General features: G+C 42.7%; 1 protein-coding gene across 3 annotated transcripts in view; it reads right to left on the bottom strand.

Moving 5' to 3' along the window:
* The window catches only part of CNOT10 (CCR4-NOT transcription complex subunit 10), a 56,426-nt gene that overhangs the window by 18,370 nt on the left and 23,935 nt on the right, over positions 1 to 14,121 (bottom strand). For 2 of the 3 annotated variants that reach the window (XM_054019841.1, XM_054019839.1), the window contains 3 exons: positions 10,878 to 10,999; positions 9,740 to 9,916; positions 5,884 to 5,964 (listed from right to left, as the gene is read on the bottom strand). In XM_054019841.1, the coding sequence (XP_053875816.1) occupies positions 5,884 to 5,964; positions 9,740 to 9,916; positions 10,878 to 10,999 (380 nt within the window). The remainder of the gene's footprint in view (positions 1 to 5,883; positions 5,965 to 9,739; positions 9,917 to 10,877; positions 11,000 to 14,121) is intronic. The other variant, XM_054019840.1, reaches the window with a different exon arrangement.

The following is a 14,121-nucleotide window of genomic DNA, read 5'->3' on the forward strand; positions in this document are numbered from 1 at the left end:
CCCCAACCTAGCAGAGATGCATCAGTTGTGAGTATCATCAACGGAAGGTTCTGTGCAAAGGGAATTCCTGCACAAACATTGTTTGGTTGCGTCCACCAACGTAAAAAGAGTTTTTACTTTGGCTAGCATTGTAAGACATTTGTTAATGCTGTGTCTGTGTGGAATATATACTGTGATGCCTGCAAGGCTGGCTCAGGACATGTGCAGTCTGGCATATTTGACAACAAATGTTGTTGCTGACATGTGGCCTAACAATTGGAGGCAGGTCCTGGCTGATGTCTGGGGACTGGCTTGCGTTATGGTGATTAGATTTACTCAAGTGCTAAACCTGTGTCAGGGCAGTGAGGCTGTAGCTTCCAGAGAGTTGAGGTAGGCCCCAATGAACTCGTTTCTGCACAGGTGTGAGTGTCGATTTTTGTTTATTTATTTGTAGGCCTAGATGTGTGAAGAGAGCTACTGTCTTGAGTAGATTCTAGTAGCTGCGTGGATAGGCGAGGAGTATATTTCCCCTTCACCCTCATCGTCTTCATCGCTAGATAAAGGAGGAGTTGATCTGGGTGGTGTGGTAAGTTAGCTCAGTACCGAGTGTGCTGGAGTGAAGTTGGTACTGAGGAGTGGAGATTCCGGTGCCGAGGAGACAAGAAGATCTTTGTGGCAAAGAAATTGTTGTGATATTGAGAGCATCGGTACCGAGGAAGGTGTTGGTGGTACCGATGCCTTTGCCGCAGTTGATGGTGCTGGGGGTCATACGTTATGTGCTATAGCGGCAGAAGGTAGCGCTGGCCAGTGCTGCATGTTTGAGCTGCTCCAGCAGTACCGAGGGAGGGATTGTAGGTCTTCCTTTAATGCCTTTTTCCGAGCCAGCCCATTTAGAGTCTTTTGCTCGCACAGTACCCATGGTACGGGATGCTCCTGCTAATTCAGAAGTGGAAGGTCTTGGTGCAGTTGGTACCAACGGGTAAGGCTATGATTTTGTCAGGGATATTTTTTAGTAAGAGTCAGGGACAGGTCACAGGCAACAAACAAAAAAAAAATCACGGAAGCCGTGACCTGTCCCTGACTTTTAATAAAAACATCCCTCACAGAATGGGGAGGGAGGAGAGTCCAGAACCCTGCCTTCCCTCCTCCCCCCGCAGTGACTGGGAGCTGCAGGGACCCGATTGCCCAGTGGTTGAGGGGGTACCCTCACCGCCCTGTGTGGCTGGAACTGGGGGAGGGGTCCCCCACTGCCCACAGTGGCAGGGAAGCAGCGGGAGGCCCCTGCCAGCGGCGGAGTCTGGGGCGCTGCGGCGGACCCCCCACCCGCAGCTGCTGAGCAGCTCCAAGGTCCCTCTGCCACTGCGAGCCAGTCAGTTGCTGGGCATCTGCGGGACGATCCCCCACCACCCACAGAGGCTGGGCTGCTGCGGGGTCCCCAGTGTCAGGGAGGTCGCTGGAAGTTATGGATTCCGTGGCTTCCACAACCTCCATAACATAATCTTAGCCTTACCAATAGCATCTGCCAAGTCAGGGAATTCAACTTTTTGGCTGATTCCCAAGAAGGGGAGGTCAGAGCCTGCTTCTTTGTCATCTTCTTGGCAGGGTGCTCCTTCCCCTGAGAGGGTGAAGGGGACCCTATGTCAGATGCCACCTTGGGAGACCACTGCCCAGGAGGGGCCCGTGATCCCAGATCAGATCAGGGAACCAAGACTTCACCATCATGAGAAATTTTAGCTGTACATCTCTCACCTTCCTGGCACACGCTTTCAAATTGTGGCAGTGGGAGCACTTTTGAGGTATGTGTCTCTCACCGAGGCAGAAGACACAGTGAGTGTCCGTCACACACCAGGATTGAGGAGCGGCAAGTGAGGTAATGTTTAAAACCCAGGGAGCCGGGCATGCCCCTCAGAGTAGGGTTTCTCCTGTGAAGAAGGTAACTATACTACACACTAAGGGGTATCATAATAACTGAAACTTAAATTCCTAAGTTTTTTTGTTTGTTTTGTTTTTTAAGAAAAAATAAAGGAAGAGTAATTAAACTATTGATTAAGTAACTAGTATTCTAAAGTTAAAACTAGAGAAAGTTAAAGTACAGCGGCACTGCTAAGTGCTCCATCTCAAACCGAGAGCGATAGAGAAGGCATGGGGGAGAAGGGTGTGTGGTCGCACAGCACTATGTAACCACCAGAGGTGGCGTGAGACAGGGACAGGGCATGTGCGACCCACCCAGGCACTGCTACTAGAAACCTCTGATTACAAGCACAGGGGCACAGATTCACCTAAAGTGGAGCACGCACAGGGACACTCCTTGAAGAACCACCTTGGGAACAGAAAAGGCTAGAGCGGAGATTTGTTTTTGTTAATTTCCTAGTTAAGAGCACCAAACTCCAGTAAGGGGTTGAATTTGACTCTAGATGATGTGCAGACTTTGTTTTAGAACAGACTAGAAATAACACCTGTTCCTTTTGCCATCATTGTCCCCAAAAGCACCAGTTATACAAGAAACTGCTTTAATAATCCTGGGGGAATTGTGCACCAAAAAATTAAAAATTCTGTGCACAATATTTTAAAATTCTGAATATTTTATTTGTCAAAATATCACACTATAATCACTCTAGTTTCAATTATTTTGGTAATTTATCTCAAAATACCTGTCAACGAGTATGTCAACAATATAGACAGCAGCAAAAAAGATTCCCCAGGAATAGAGAGTTAAAGAAGCCCTTACAACCCAGTTCCAGTCGGGGGGTACTGGAGGTTGCCCCCAGAGTCCAGACACCTGCCCCCTCCCCCACAGAGAGCAGACACCCACACCTCTCTTCCCCCAGAGCCCAACTGTGTGTACCGCCAGAGGCCAGACACCTGCACGTCCTCCCCACAGAGCCCAGCTGCAGGGCACTGCCCAGCCCCAGCTGTGGGGCAACCACACCACCCAGCCCAGATGTGGGGCACCCCCTCCCCCGAGAGCCCAGTCACAGGGAACCCCCCCCAACCCAGACACATGCACCCCTTCTCCCCCCAGAGCCCATCTGCAGGGTACCTCCCCGGTCTAGACACCTGCACCCTCCAGAGCCTTTACTCCCCCTAGTTTCTTTATTGTCCCACCAGGGAACGTGAAGTGGTACGGCCCTGTCCTTCCTCACCCTTTGCCAGAGCTGGGTCTCACAGGCCCTCTCCCATCACCAGGAGAATAACGATTAAGCTGGGCAGCCAGAGCGTGCAGTCTCTATTCCTGCTGGGCTGGGCACTCCGCTCACTGGGCTCTGAGGAGTCCAGCAGCCCCTAGTGGCAGCCAGCAGCCTCAACTCTGCAGGGGAAATATGGAATTCTGTGCAAATTCTGTATTGCACAGTGGCACAGAATTCCCCCAGGAGTAATTTAAAGTTTCTAAACTTATTTACTGGAAGCTTTACACAGCGATAAGAAAAAAATCAGAAAGAAAGAGATACACAAGATTTGATTTTAATCAGACTTGAATTAGAAAAGGCCATGAAGAAGTTGAGCCTCTTCTGTTTATTCCTCCACCACTTAATTTTGTTTCTTAAAAGGAGAAGGGGAAACAGAAACCTGGCCATCACACCTTCACATTTCCCCTGCTCTACCCTGAATATCTAACGCTTGAAGCTTCTACTGCAAGTACACTAATCTGACCCATTGTATCTGTGCAATGCTGCTGCTGATCTCCTGGTCTTTAATAGCCTCCATAGTTCGATGGACTATGCCCCTAGCTGTAATTTTACAACATGCAAGGCTCAGTTTGAGTCAGTGGCCAATCTTGGTCTATAAATCAATTGCCTGACCATGACAAAATTTCATATTTTGTTTAATTTGTCCAATTTACTTCCACACTAGAGTGGTGATTTCTAGTTTTGGAAGGCTGAAACATCAAACCGTTTCTTTGCACATCTTTACTGGACTGATAAAGTATAAACCACTGTTTGCTTGTGCATGGACCAGAGGTCAGGGCTTCTGTATTAAAAGGGAGCACAAGAAATACAAGCAAAACTATTAAGTGTAAAATCTGATGTTGCTAAGCTCATATTCTGGGCTTCCAGTTTCTATTAAAAAAAAAAAAAAAAGAAAGAAATCCCACACACAAACCCAAAACACACCACCACCACCACCTGATGATTTTCACATTCCACTTTACCAAATGGTATCACTTAGAGGACGAGCAGCAGTATATAGACAGAAAGCAAAATTACTACAGGACTACATATGAGGAATTCACTTCAACAAAGCATTAGATTTTAAGGTCACATGCATTTTAGTTTTTAATGCAGCCAGATTTCACTGGTAGGTACTTCTCCAATCCAGTTCTCAGGTAATGGGCAGGGATGACCAAGGAATGGAGATGTAATGGTCCCAGTGTGCTAGAGGTGGCTTTTTTGCTGGAACCTTCCAGCCTGATGTTTTAATCAACTAATTCCATGTTCTAGTGTACCTGGGGGTTCCAGCAATGGCTTGGTTTTGCCACACATAGCAAGTGTGTGCACATCAGATTTTTTTTTTTTTGCACTTAGAATAAGGTCATAGGTGTATGTTTCTTCCCCCAAATGGTATACCCTGAGATTTCAGTCACTTGTGCAGAACTAAAGTGAAGCGATTGAGGAATTTGAGGTGAAAAACTGTACTTTTTAAAGGTCAAAAATAACATGGGACAAAGATCATTTTTTCAAACTGAGTTTCATATTATGTACAGTCAAAGGCTAAATATGATTAGACTAATAAAGCTTTAACATGCATACTTACTTACTCTCTCATATACATCTCAAAATGTGAAGTCATGATTTAAAAAAAAAAAAAAAAAGTAAAATAAAATTATAGAATCCATGACATGGGACAAACAATCATGCTTAGTTTGATCTGCCAGTTTGCCACATTCTGTACTCACCCATGTAAAAAAAAAAAAAAAAAATCACCAGCGGACACCAGCAGCTGCCATTACCTACTATTTGCTTAACATTCAACATATAAGCACCTATCATCTTGACGTCCAAGCGCTATATGTCTGAAGAATTGCTAATGGAAAACTAGTCAGTTACTTGTAGCCCTGGAACATGAAGACATGCTAGGGTGTAAGCTTTAAAATCAACCACTTTAGCAATGGTAAAAGGCATCCCTTGTATGAGCCCGTTTTAGCTAACACATGTTCAAATCACATCTTTAAATCCTAGTCTAGATAACTCTTTAGAAAACTTGTTTTGATTATAGTCCTGATATACGAAAAACTACTATATGCAATAAGATTATTTTAATAGCTTTTAGTTGTCTTAACATCCTTCAGTGGAATATGTTAGTTTCTTAAAACAGATATGGTGGCTATCACGTGTGGTTCAAAACCTCAGTTCACTACCTTGTCACCTTTGTTATGACGTGGAAGTGGGATATGCACGAACATTACTTTGATTTTCGATCTGTCTGAATAAAAATGGGAAATTACAGGCTGGCATTAAAGCTAGCCTTACCAGTGCTCTAGAAGGAAAAGGCAACGTAATGAAATCTCAATCATTTCCATTAATGGCAGCAGGAATCACAGATTCGTAAGTTTGTAAGGTGAGCATGCTTTTTTTCTTTCTTTTTTTTAAATGTAGTAAAAGGAACATTAGACTTGTGTACAAACCTCAAAGCTACAGGTTTTTTTACCTGTACCCTGCTCTTTATTGAGTTTTACTCTCAATTAAAAATGTAGCCTTAAGGAAGGAAAGTAAAACCTTCCTCTTAGATTAATATTTATCTAATTTCCTTGTAATCTGCTGATAGTTCATTCCATGCCTAGTAGCTGTGATGTAGTTTTTGAGTGCAATGTGACTTTTTTCTTTTTTTAAAAACACTTTTCAACTACAGTCTGACATTCTGCTTGTTTTTGTTGGTTTCAAGTTCCCAAGCAATAGAAGTACTTACCTTAAATTTTCTAATTCCTGTTTTCTCAGAGGTGAAGAAGGTGGAGCTGGAATGAATTTATCTCCTTCATGACTTTTACTGCTGAAATGAAGACAGCCTGTTAATTACGAGCAGTGACCTTCAAGCCTTTAACAAAAAAAGAATGTAAATGCAATAACAATCACAGACACTAATCTCCCTCCCTCCTCCCCCTTTTTCTTTCTCTCTCTTTTTTTTTTTTTTTTTTTTTTTTTTAAAACGACAGCAAGAATCCTATATGTTGAAATGGAAGAGGTTGGGCAAACAAAAGTGAGGGCTGGCAATATTTCAAGCATTGCCAGCCCTCACTATCATTAACACTACCTCATACATGTACACTATCGTTAACAATTCCAATTTTGGGGGGAGGGGGCAGGAGAGGCAGTGACAACCTTTGACCAGCAAAAGAAAAAACACCAACACTAACCTTACACAGTTTTAAGCTATTTTTAGAATTCTATAGTAGAAACAACTAAAACTGGTAGATGCAGATTGCATTGGGTTTGTATTAGAGATAGCTTCCTTCCTTTTAAAAACTTAGGGGAAGGACAGGAAGAGGCTGAGTACAATTTGAATTTTTTAGCAATGTATGGTCAAATTAGAGGAATTCTTTATAATATTAATATATTTTAAAAAAATAGCACAAACCACACCAAGAATCCACTTATTTTTCAGTTAGTAAAATTCTAATGTGAAACATGAAATATACACAAATATTTGGACAATTCAAGACGTACTTCCCTCTAAAAACTTGTATTTTTACCATTTCTTTTTCTTGAACAAAAATTTTGAAAGTTGAAAGCTTTCCTTCCATCTTTGGCAACAAACACTGCTTTCTGCACTGGCAAACATGGAAATGCAGTTTACAGTAAGTAGAAAAACAGCTTCCTTCTGAGGTGGGGAAAGACTACACTTGCATTTCGGCAGAAAAAGCAACAAAATTTAGATACGACAGACCAAGATTTTGGTTTGGATTTTTTTTTTATTTTTGCCCACTTCACAAACAGTGAGAAAATTTTCACCCAAGTCTAGTACTGCTTCATCTCGGCTTACCACATGCACTACCTCATACATGTACAGATGAATGAGGTTATTCCAGTGCAAACTACAAACCAAACATCAAGTATAGAATTAAAGGAACCCTGTACCTAAAGTTGTAGAAAACACACACAAAAACCACCCCCTTTTCACCAGGGGAATATCTGTTACAAGGTCCAGACTGTACAATATTTTCAGGAGAATGTCACCATCTCGGTTCTTCTATTGTCCCTACCCCCTACCTCCAAACAGACAAGGTACCCAGCTGAGAGGAATGGATGAAAATCCTTTCAGAACTTGGCAGCATGAATTTAGGAAGAGAATACTTAGTTACTGGACTTCTGGGAGTCAACAATGCTCCTTGGGAGGTATAGTGATAATGTTAGTTATAGAAGCATATGCTTTTGAAATCATAGGACAGTAAGAAATCCTCGTCTACAATGCTGATTTTCTCTTCCTCACTCCTGTTAAGGAAAAGGGACACACTAGGAAAGATTCACTAAGAAAAATCATAAGTTTTGGACTGTGGTCATGAGGATTTCTAAGGAAAGATGGTGGAAAAAAATATTCCTAACCGCAAGAAAAAAATAAAACGAAAAGAAATTTCCTTTAAATACCTCACATAGACTGAATTCCTTAACTGTTAAAGGGATAAATGGCTTTTCTGCACTTTCAGTACTATATATTGGAACTTGGGTATAACAAAAAATACAACTTTCTATTATTTTCCTTAAATGAACTGAGACCTCCAGCATTACCTGTTTTCCCCCCCCAAAGCTGGTGTTCTAAACATTTTCTCCGAGGATTGTGTCCATGAAAGTGAGGGACTCACCGGCATTACACCAGGCATAGTGCAGGCATGAACCAAGAAAAGTTCTCTACATAATTTTGTAGATATTCTTCTCCAACACCCCTGATTTTATATGGGAGTTTAGAGAAGCGTGTAAAGAGAAATCAGGATGAAACCAAAGTCTCCATGTTGGATCCGACATTCACTGGCTTTGTTATGTTTTTAGAAACTTTATAAACCAATGGAGTTTTTAAGATTCCTTTTGTAGATGTGTCATTTTTTGTAGTTTATATTTTTAATTGCCAACTGTATGCTTCTTTCCTTCACACTTTCTAAATCCAACCTCCATCCCACACCTCAGAAATAAGCATAATATCGCATACAAACACCCAAGACTGTTATGTCTATGTACCAAATCTGAGCCAGGGCAAATGTTTAGAACTGAAGCATAAGACACTAAGGGCTTGTATACACTTAAAATGCTCCAGCAGCATAGCTGCCCCTGCTGCAGTGTGTCAGTGGCGATTCTCTGCAGTGACGAGAGGGGTTTTGTAGTTAGTTGCTCTAGTGAGTGTCTACACTGAAGCACTACAGTGGCACAGCTGCACTGTTAGTCTGTAGTTAGTCCACCTCCCTGAGAGGTGGTAGCTAAGTTGACAAATTCTCCCATTGACCTAGTGCTCTCTACACTGGGGGTTAGGTCAGCATAGCTACATCTGTCACCAGTGTGGAATTTTCACACCCCCGAGAGACGTAGCTATTCCAATGTGAGTGTTCAGCATAGACCAGTCCTGAGAATTACAGGAGTATGTGCATGCCCGAGGTGACTGGGAAAACAAAAACCACCGTCAACACATTTAGCATTTGTAGAACATAAGTAAAGGCAGTGAAAACATTCATAAAAATCAATTTACCGTATATACTCGTTCATAAGCCGAATGTTTTTAGTAAAAAAGGGAAGCGCCACAGAAGGGGGTTGGCTTATGAACGGGTATAGACAGGGAGAGGTGGGACACAGCCCCTCCCTCCAACAGCGGGAGCAAGGAGAGGCAGCACAGCCAGCAGAGCCAGAAGGGAGGAGGTGGGGCCAGCATCTCTCCGCTTCTGCCCATGCTGCTCTCCCCCCAGCCTCCAAAGCAGCTGCAGCTCCAGGGTTGGCAGGCTGCAGCCGTGCTGCTAGGCCCTGCCCCCCAGAGCAGGCTGTGGCCGCGCTGCCCGGGCATTGGAGCACACTGTGACTGTGGCCCGGCCCAGCCAGCTGGAACATGCTGCAGCCGCACTGCCCGGTCTGGCCCGCCAGAGCAGCTCCAACCAGGCCAGAGACATCCTCCCCTGGCCCTCCCCAGATAAGGTGGGATGGGATGGGCAGAGTGTGGGGTCATGTGGGGGTGATTACAGGGGTTACTCCCATGACCCCTCAGTTTCTCCCCCACAAAAAAAATTCCGCACCAGTTGCTGTCCCGGCTCGTCAGGGTAAGCAGCTGACATGCTGGGACATTTTGTTTACTTAGGTTTACCTCTGTGCCTGCGGACGCTCGAGGTAAACAAACCATCTCGGCCCACCAGCGGCTTATCCTGATGGCCCGGGAGCCAAAGTTTGCTGACCCATGAATTATAGGGTCGGCTTATGAATGGGTCATAAACATTTTCCATTTTTACTTCTCCATCTTGGGGGGGGTTGGATATAAACAAACCAGCTTATGAACGAGTATATACGGTAATTGTTGAAGGGTAGTTTTTGTTTTGTTTTGAAAGAAAACAAGTGTTTGATGGTGGAAGTCCAATCACTATTTTTTCCTCAGGTTTGCTTAGCAGTACTTAAATTCTGTTACACCAGTAGCAGTTTTCTTTGCATGGAGACTTTGCATGTGCGTTTAAGATCACCTTTTCCGTTTTCTATTTTTCTGCCTGTCAAACTACAGGACAGACAATAGGCACAGAAATCTCTCTCTGATGCTGTGGATGAAAAAAAGTTTTTTAAATAACTGAAACATCTACTATTATATTTACCTGCATGCTTCACTGCTTTCATTGTTCTCTGCATTTCCCCCCAACTGGTTATTAGTTTTAGATCCATTTTCCTGCTTTGGCTCCTGCTGATCTTCCGGCAGCAACAGCAAGGCATTTCTTAGACAAATCGCTGCAAACTCCATACTGGCAACAGGGATAGCTGAGGACTGCCCATCACTTGAAAGATGGAAGTTATTAGTATATTTACAAATTATTATTGCTACTTCATTAAAAAAAATATAATGCTTTGGAAAAAGTGAATTCAGAAAGACACAGAACAACTTTATCCTATGGACGAGTGGAAGATTAATGTTATGCTTTAATAAGTTGAATATTTAAATATTCACTTTATGCACTCAACAAAATGCTTATATCCTAATTTAGAGCTCCATCCATGGAAGTCCCATATATTCCAACAGGAACTCCCTAAATAGAGTGCTGGTAAAATCAGATCCTTTGGATGCAAAATCCTGGGACACTTTTTCCTTTTTGTTTGTACACTTCAGTTTATAAAGAACTAAACACAGCATCAGTGCACATACAAGAAAACAAGATGTGCAGAAATAACAGAATACATGCACACATTATGTTGTGAACCCTGAAGATAAAACCAATAAATTCTACCACTTGAGAAGTACAGGCAATTCACATATAATCTCTCACTTCAAGTGTTACGGCTTTTACAAGATGAGATAATTTAGCTAACAAGTCATAAAACTTTGTACATCTTATCTATTAGATCCCTACTCTAGGCTACTTTCTAGAATAGAGTTCTTGTGATAATTTCCCTTTCTATAAACAATTTAACATGCAACTAGGTGGAAAATATGAATTCTAGAGAGATTAAATTAGGAAGTGACCAACTAAAACTTGAGTTTCATTAAACAGATAAATAGTGTTGGATGGGCAACAGAAGGCTTAGACACCCACTAAGACTCCAAGCCTGTAAACATTTCAACACATGAGTAACTTTAACCATATGTAGAGTCCCATATAAATCAATGGGAATAGTCACATGAATAAAGTTACTCACGTTTAAAGACAGGAAAGTTTAGAATATTTTTTTCTGGTAAACAGCCACAAACCCTTTACAGAGATGAGTAGAAAGTAACAGAGTATAGAAAAATTGTGTACTTACTTATAAACAACATTCTGTATTGATTGTGATGCAAGGACTATTTTACGGTGATAGCCTTGACCTACTATAGATTGCACAATTCCTTTTTTGCTTGGAAGACCTTTAGTTTCTTGTTCTGACGTCTAAAGGAAGAAGGATTGAAAATATCAGTGAGGCTGAACAGGTGATCTTCTTGACATAAAAGCTACAGGGCTGAGAAAACAAACATTACATGTACATAACTGAACCCAGCTAACCCACATTAATTTGCTATTTGTCTGGAGATGGTAGAATACCCCAGAAAATTTTACTGTCATCCAAATATCATGACTGATAAGGAATTTTTAATTTGTCCTCACAATGCAATTTTACTATACCCCAACTAACTTGAAGCTTCAGGGATTATTTCTGATAATTTGTTCAGTAGTCTATTGACCTAGTTTTTCCTCTGTTATAAAAAGAAGAGGACAATGAACCAAGTCATTTTCACAAATAGTCAAATTTGGAATTGCTAGGACATTAAAAAGTTACACGTAATATGGAGCTAAATAATCTAAGTTACCAATATTTATATTCTGACCTCACCCCTCCCCCCCGCTTTTTTTTTCCATTTGTTGTCCCCCATATTCAATAGATGCATGGGTCAAGTGGTTCCTCTCCCTGAACTCAGGGGGATGGCCTTTAGTTTTGGGTGGGACCCAAAGTATTTCAAATAGTACAAACTTTCCAACTTCTGCAACAAATGAAGGTGGGGTCTTACAGACAAGTCTCTTTCACTACACAACCCTAATTTATCCCCAGAGCAGGTCTATCCTGTGCCCTGAATAAGGCAGGGGTCCTGGGCAAAATTTAGTATATAATCATGTAATTAAAGACTCTATTATAAGAGTGCACAAGGGAGCTGAATTAAGATTCCACAGGCAATCAAGTGCTTGACTTTGCAACCTTAACTTTTTAATGTAGTTTTGTATGCATAATTTCCTCAGTATTAAAAAAATAAACAAACAAACCTAAAACCCAGAAATTCCATCATGTGAAAGCATCTTGATCTTTCAGGGCTCATCAAGAAGATGTGATATATGCTTTAGCAGTGTGTTTCACAAGTATTTGCTGACAGCAGAGGAACGTCAAGACTCGGCAACCTTGGGTTCAATTCCAGGTTCAAGGGGAGAAGCGTGCTCTTCCAGGTACAGACCCTTCACTTCCTGATCCCCTCAAGCCAGACTCCTCCTACTCGTGTCCCTTCCGACCTGTCCCTGTGTCAGTCGCATCTCCTCATACAAGTTTCTTCCCCAAACCCAGCTTCTAATCCCAGTTCCAGTCCTAGTCTCCTTCTTTCCATGTCCAATCTTTCTCCCCATGACTCCTCTAAAATCTACAGCTCCCAGTGCCAGTCTTCCTTGCCAAGCTTCTCTCCCTAGTCTCCTTGCCCAGCCAGTCCCAGTATCTTCTCCCTTCCAGCTCTTGTCCCATCTACATTTCAGTCAAGCTGCTGCTCCTGCTTCACATTGCCTGATCACCAGCAAAGGGAATACTGAGAGCACAAGAGAGCAGGAAGACTCAATTCCAGTGCCTGGTGCCACAGCAGCCAGAAGCAGCCACAGCAGAGAAAGTCCAGCTCAGCCTCTGCAATCCCAGGCTGGAGTATGCTCAGTGCAGAATGGATCTTTGGAGAATTTGGCTGCCACACACTAACACATTTTTTATGAAAAGAAGAACAGGAGTACTTGTGGCACCTTAGAGACTAACAAATTTATTAGAGCATAAGCTTTCGTGGACTACAGCTCGTGCTAGCAGATTTTTTTTCGTCTTATAATTTGGCCAAATTTGGACAGACTTCCATGGGAAAAGCAAAAGCCACATCCCTGACACGAACACAACTCCCTTGGCCAAATTTCAAGACCTGGCTCCAAACAGGCACTACAGCTTTTCAACAAAATGGTTTTAAGAATTTTTAACATAGGCAAAAGGACATTTTCCCTTAAACAGATGAACCATTTTTGCTGAAACTATCAAAAAGATTCATTGTGAGGTAGACACCCCAGCATGGACAATTTCAGCCTACACAGTTAAAATTTGGCAAAGTTATAAGCAACTGAAAACAAGGTCTTCTACTGAGAAGAGCCAGGAAACCTCAATTATAGCAGCAGCTACCAGTTCCATCTATAATAAAATAAAAGTATGTTTCTAGCCCTCAACAATTGTGAAGAAAAGCATGAAAACGTGATCCAACGCAATGACATCTGCCTGAGCTTGCGGAGAGCATAAAGCAGTAGCTTTAACAGATATGAACTGCCCCAGTATCTCAATGGGGTGTTAATTCCCAATCTCAGCAAACATCCCCCCCACCAAACTTGACATCATCCCAACATGGGTCCATGTAGCAGAAGGAGAATAATGCAGTGGGCTTAGCCCACCTGCTAAAATAAATACTATAGGTGCTGGGGAAAGAACTGGGGGCCCTCCTGCTGCCACCCTTGCTTCTTTTGGAGGAAGCTGGGGAAGACCATCCTGTTGGCTGCTGGTGCACTCCAGGGGAAGAGAAGAGGTCTGCTACCCCTGCCTCTCTGAGAACAGAAGGCCCTGCTGCTACCATGGCCATGATATAGGGGCAGAGCCATGTCCCCTGCTGCGGTGTGCATATGCCCATGGCCTGCCTTAATCTGGCCCTGATTCTGAGAATTTCTTGTGACACATCATTGTTATTAAATATTTCTTTCATGGTAACGTCCAAGTCCTGTATCAGGATGAGGGCCACACCGGACTAGGAGCTTTACAGACAGATGTAAATATAGTCCCAATCCCAAAAGTCTTACAATCCAACAGCAGAAACATGAAATGTGGGAGAGAGGCTTCATACATATGTAAACATTTTCTATATTTGTAAGCCTCACTATTAAGTACTGGTTGGTTTCTTATGGGCAACATGAGAGAAGCAAGTCTTGAGACGGATTTGAAGGAGAAGAGAGTGTAGAGCAGGGGTTCTCAAACTGGGGGTCATGAGCCCTCGGGGGGGGTCACAAGGTTATTGCATGGGGGGTCCTGAGTGGTCAGACTCCACCCCCAAACCCCGCTTTGCCTCCAGCATTTATAATAACGTTAAATATAAACACAGTGTTTTTAATTTATAAAAGGGGTCACACTCAGATGCTTGCTGTGTAAAAGGGGTCACCAGTACAAACTTTTGAGAACCACTGGAGTAGAAGAACCTTACAGAGCAGTTCAAGGACAGCATGGATGAAAACTTGAAAGTGTTTGTAGGAGC

Source organism: Malaclemys terrapin, chromosome 2, assembly GCF_027887155.1.
Source record: "Malaclemys terrapin pileata isolate rMalTer1 chromosome 2, rMalTer1.hap1, whole genome shotgun sequence".
NCBI lineage: Eukaryota > Metazoa > Chordata > Testudines > Emydidae > Malaclemys > Malaclemys terrapin.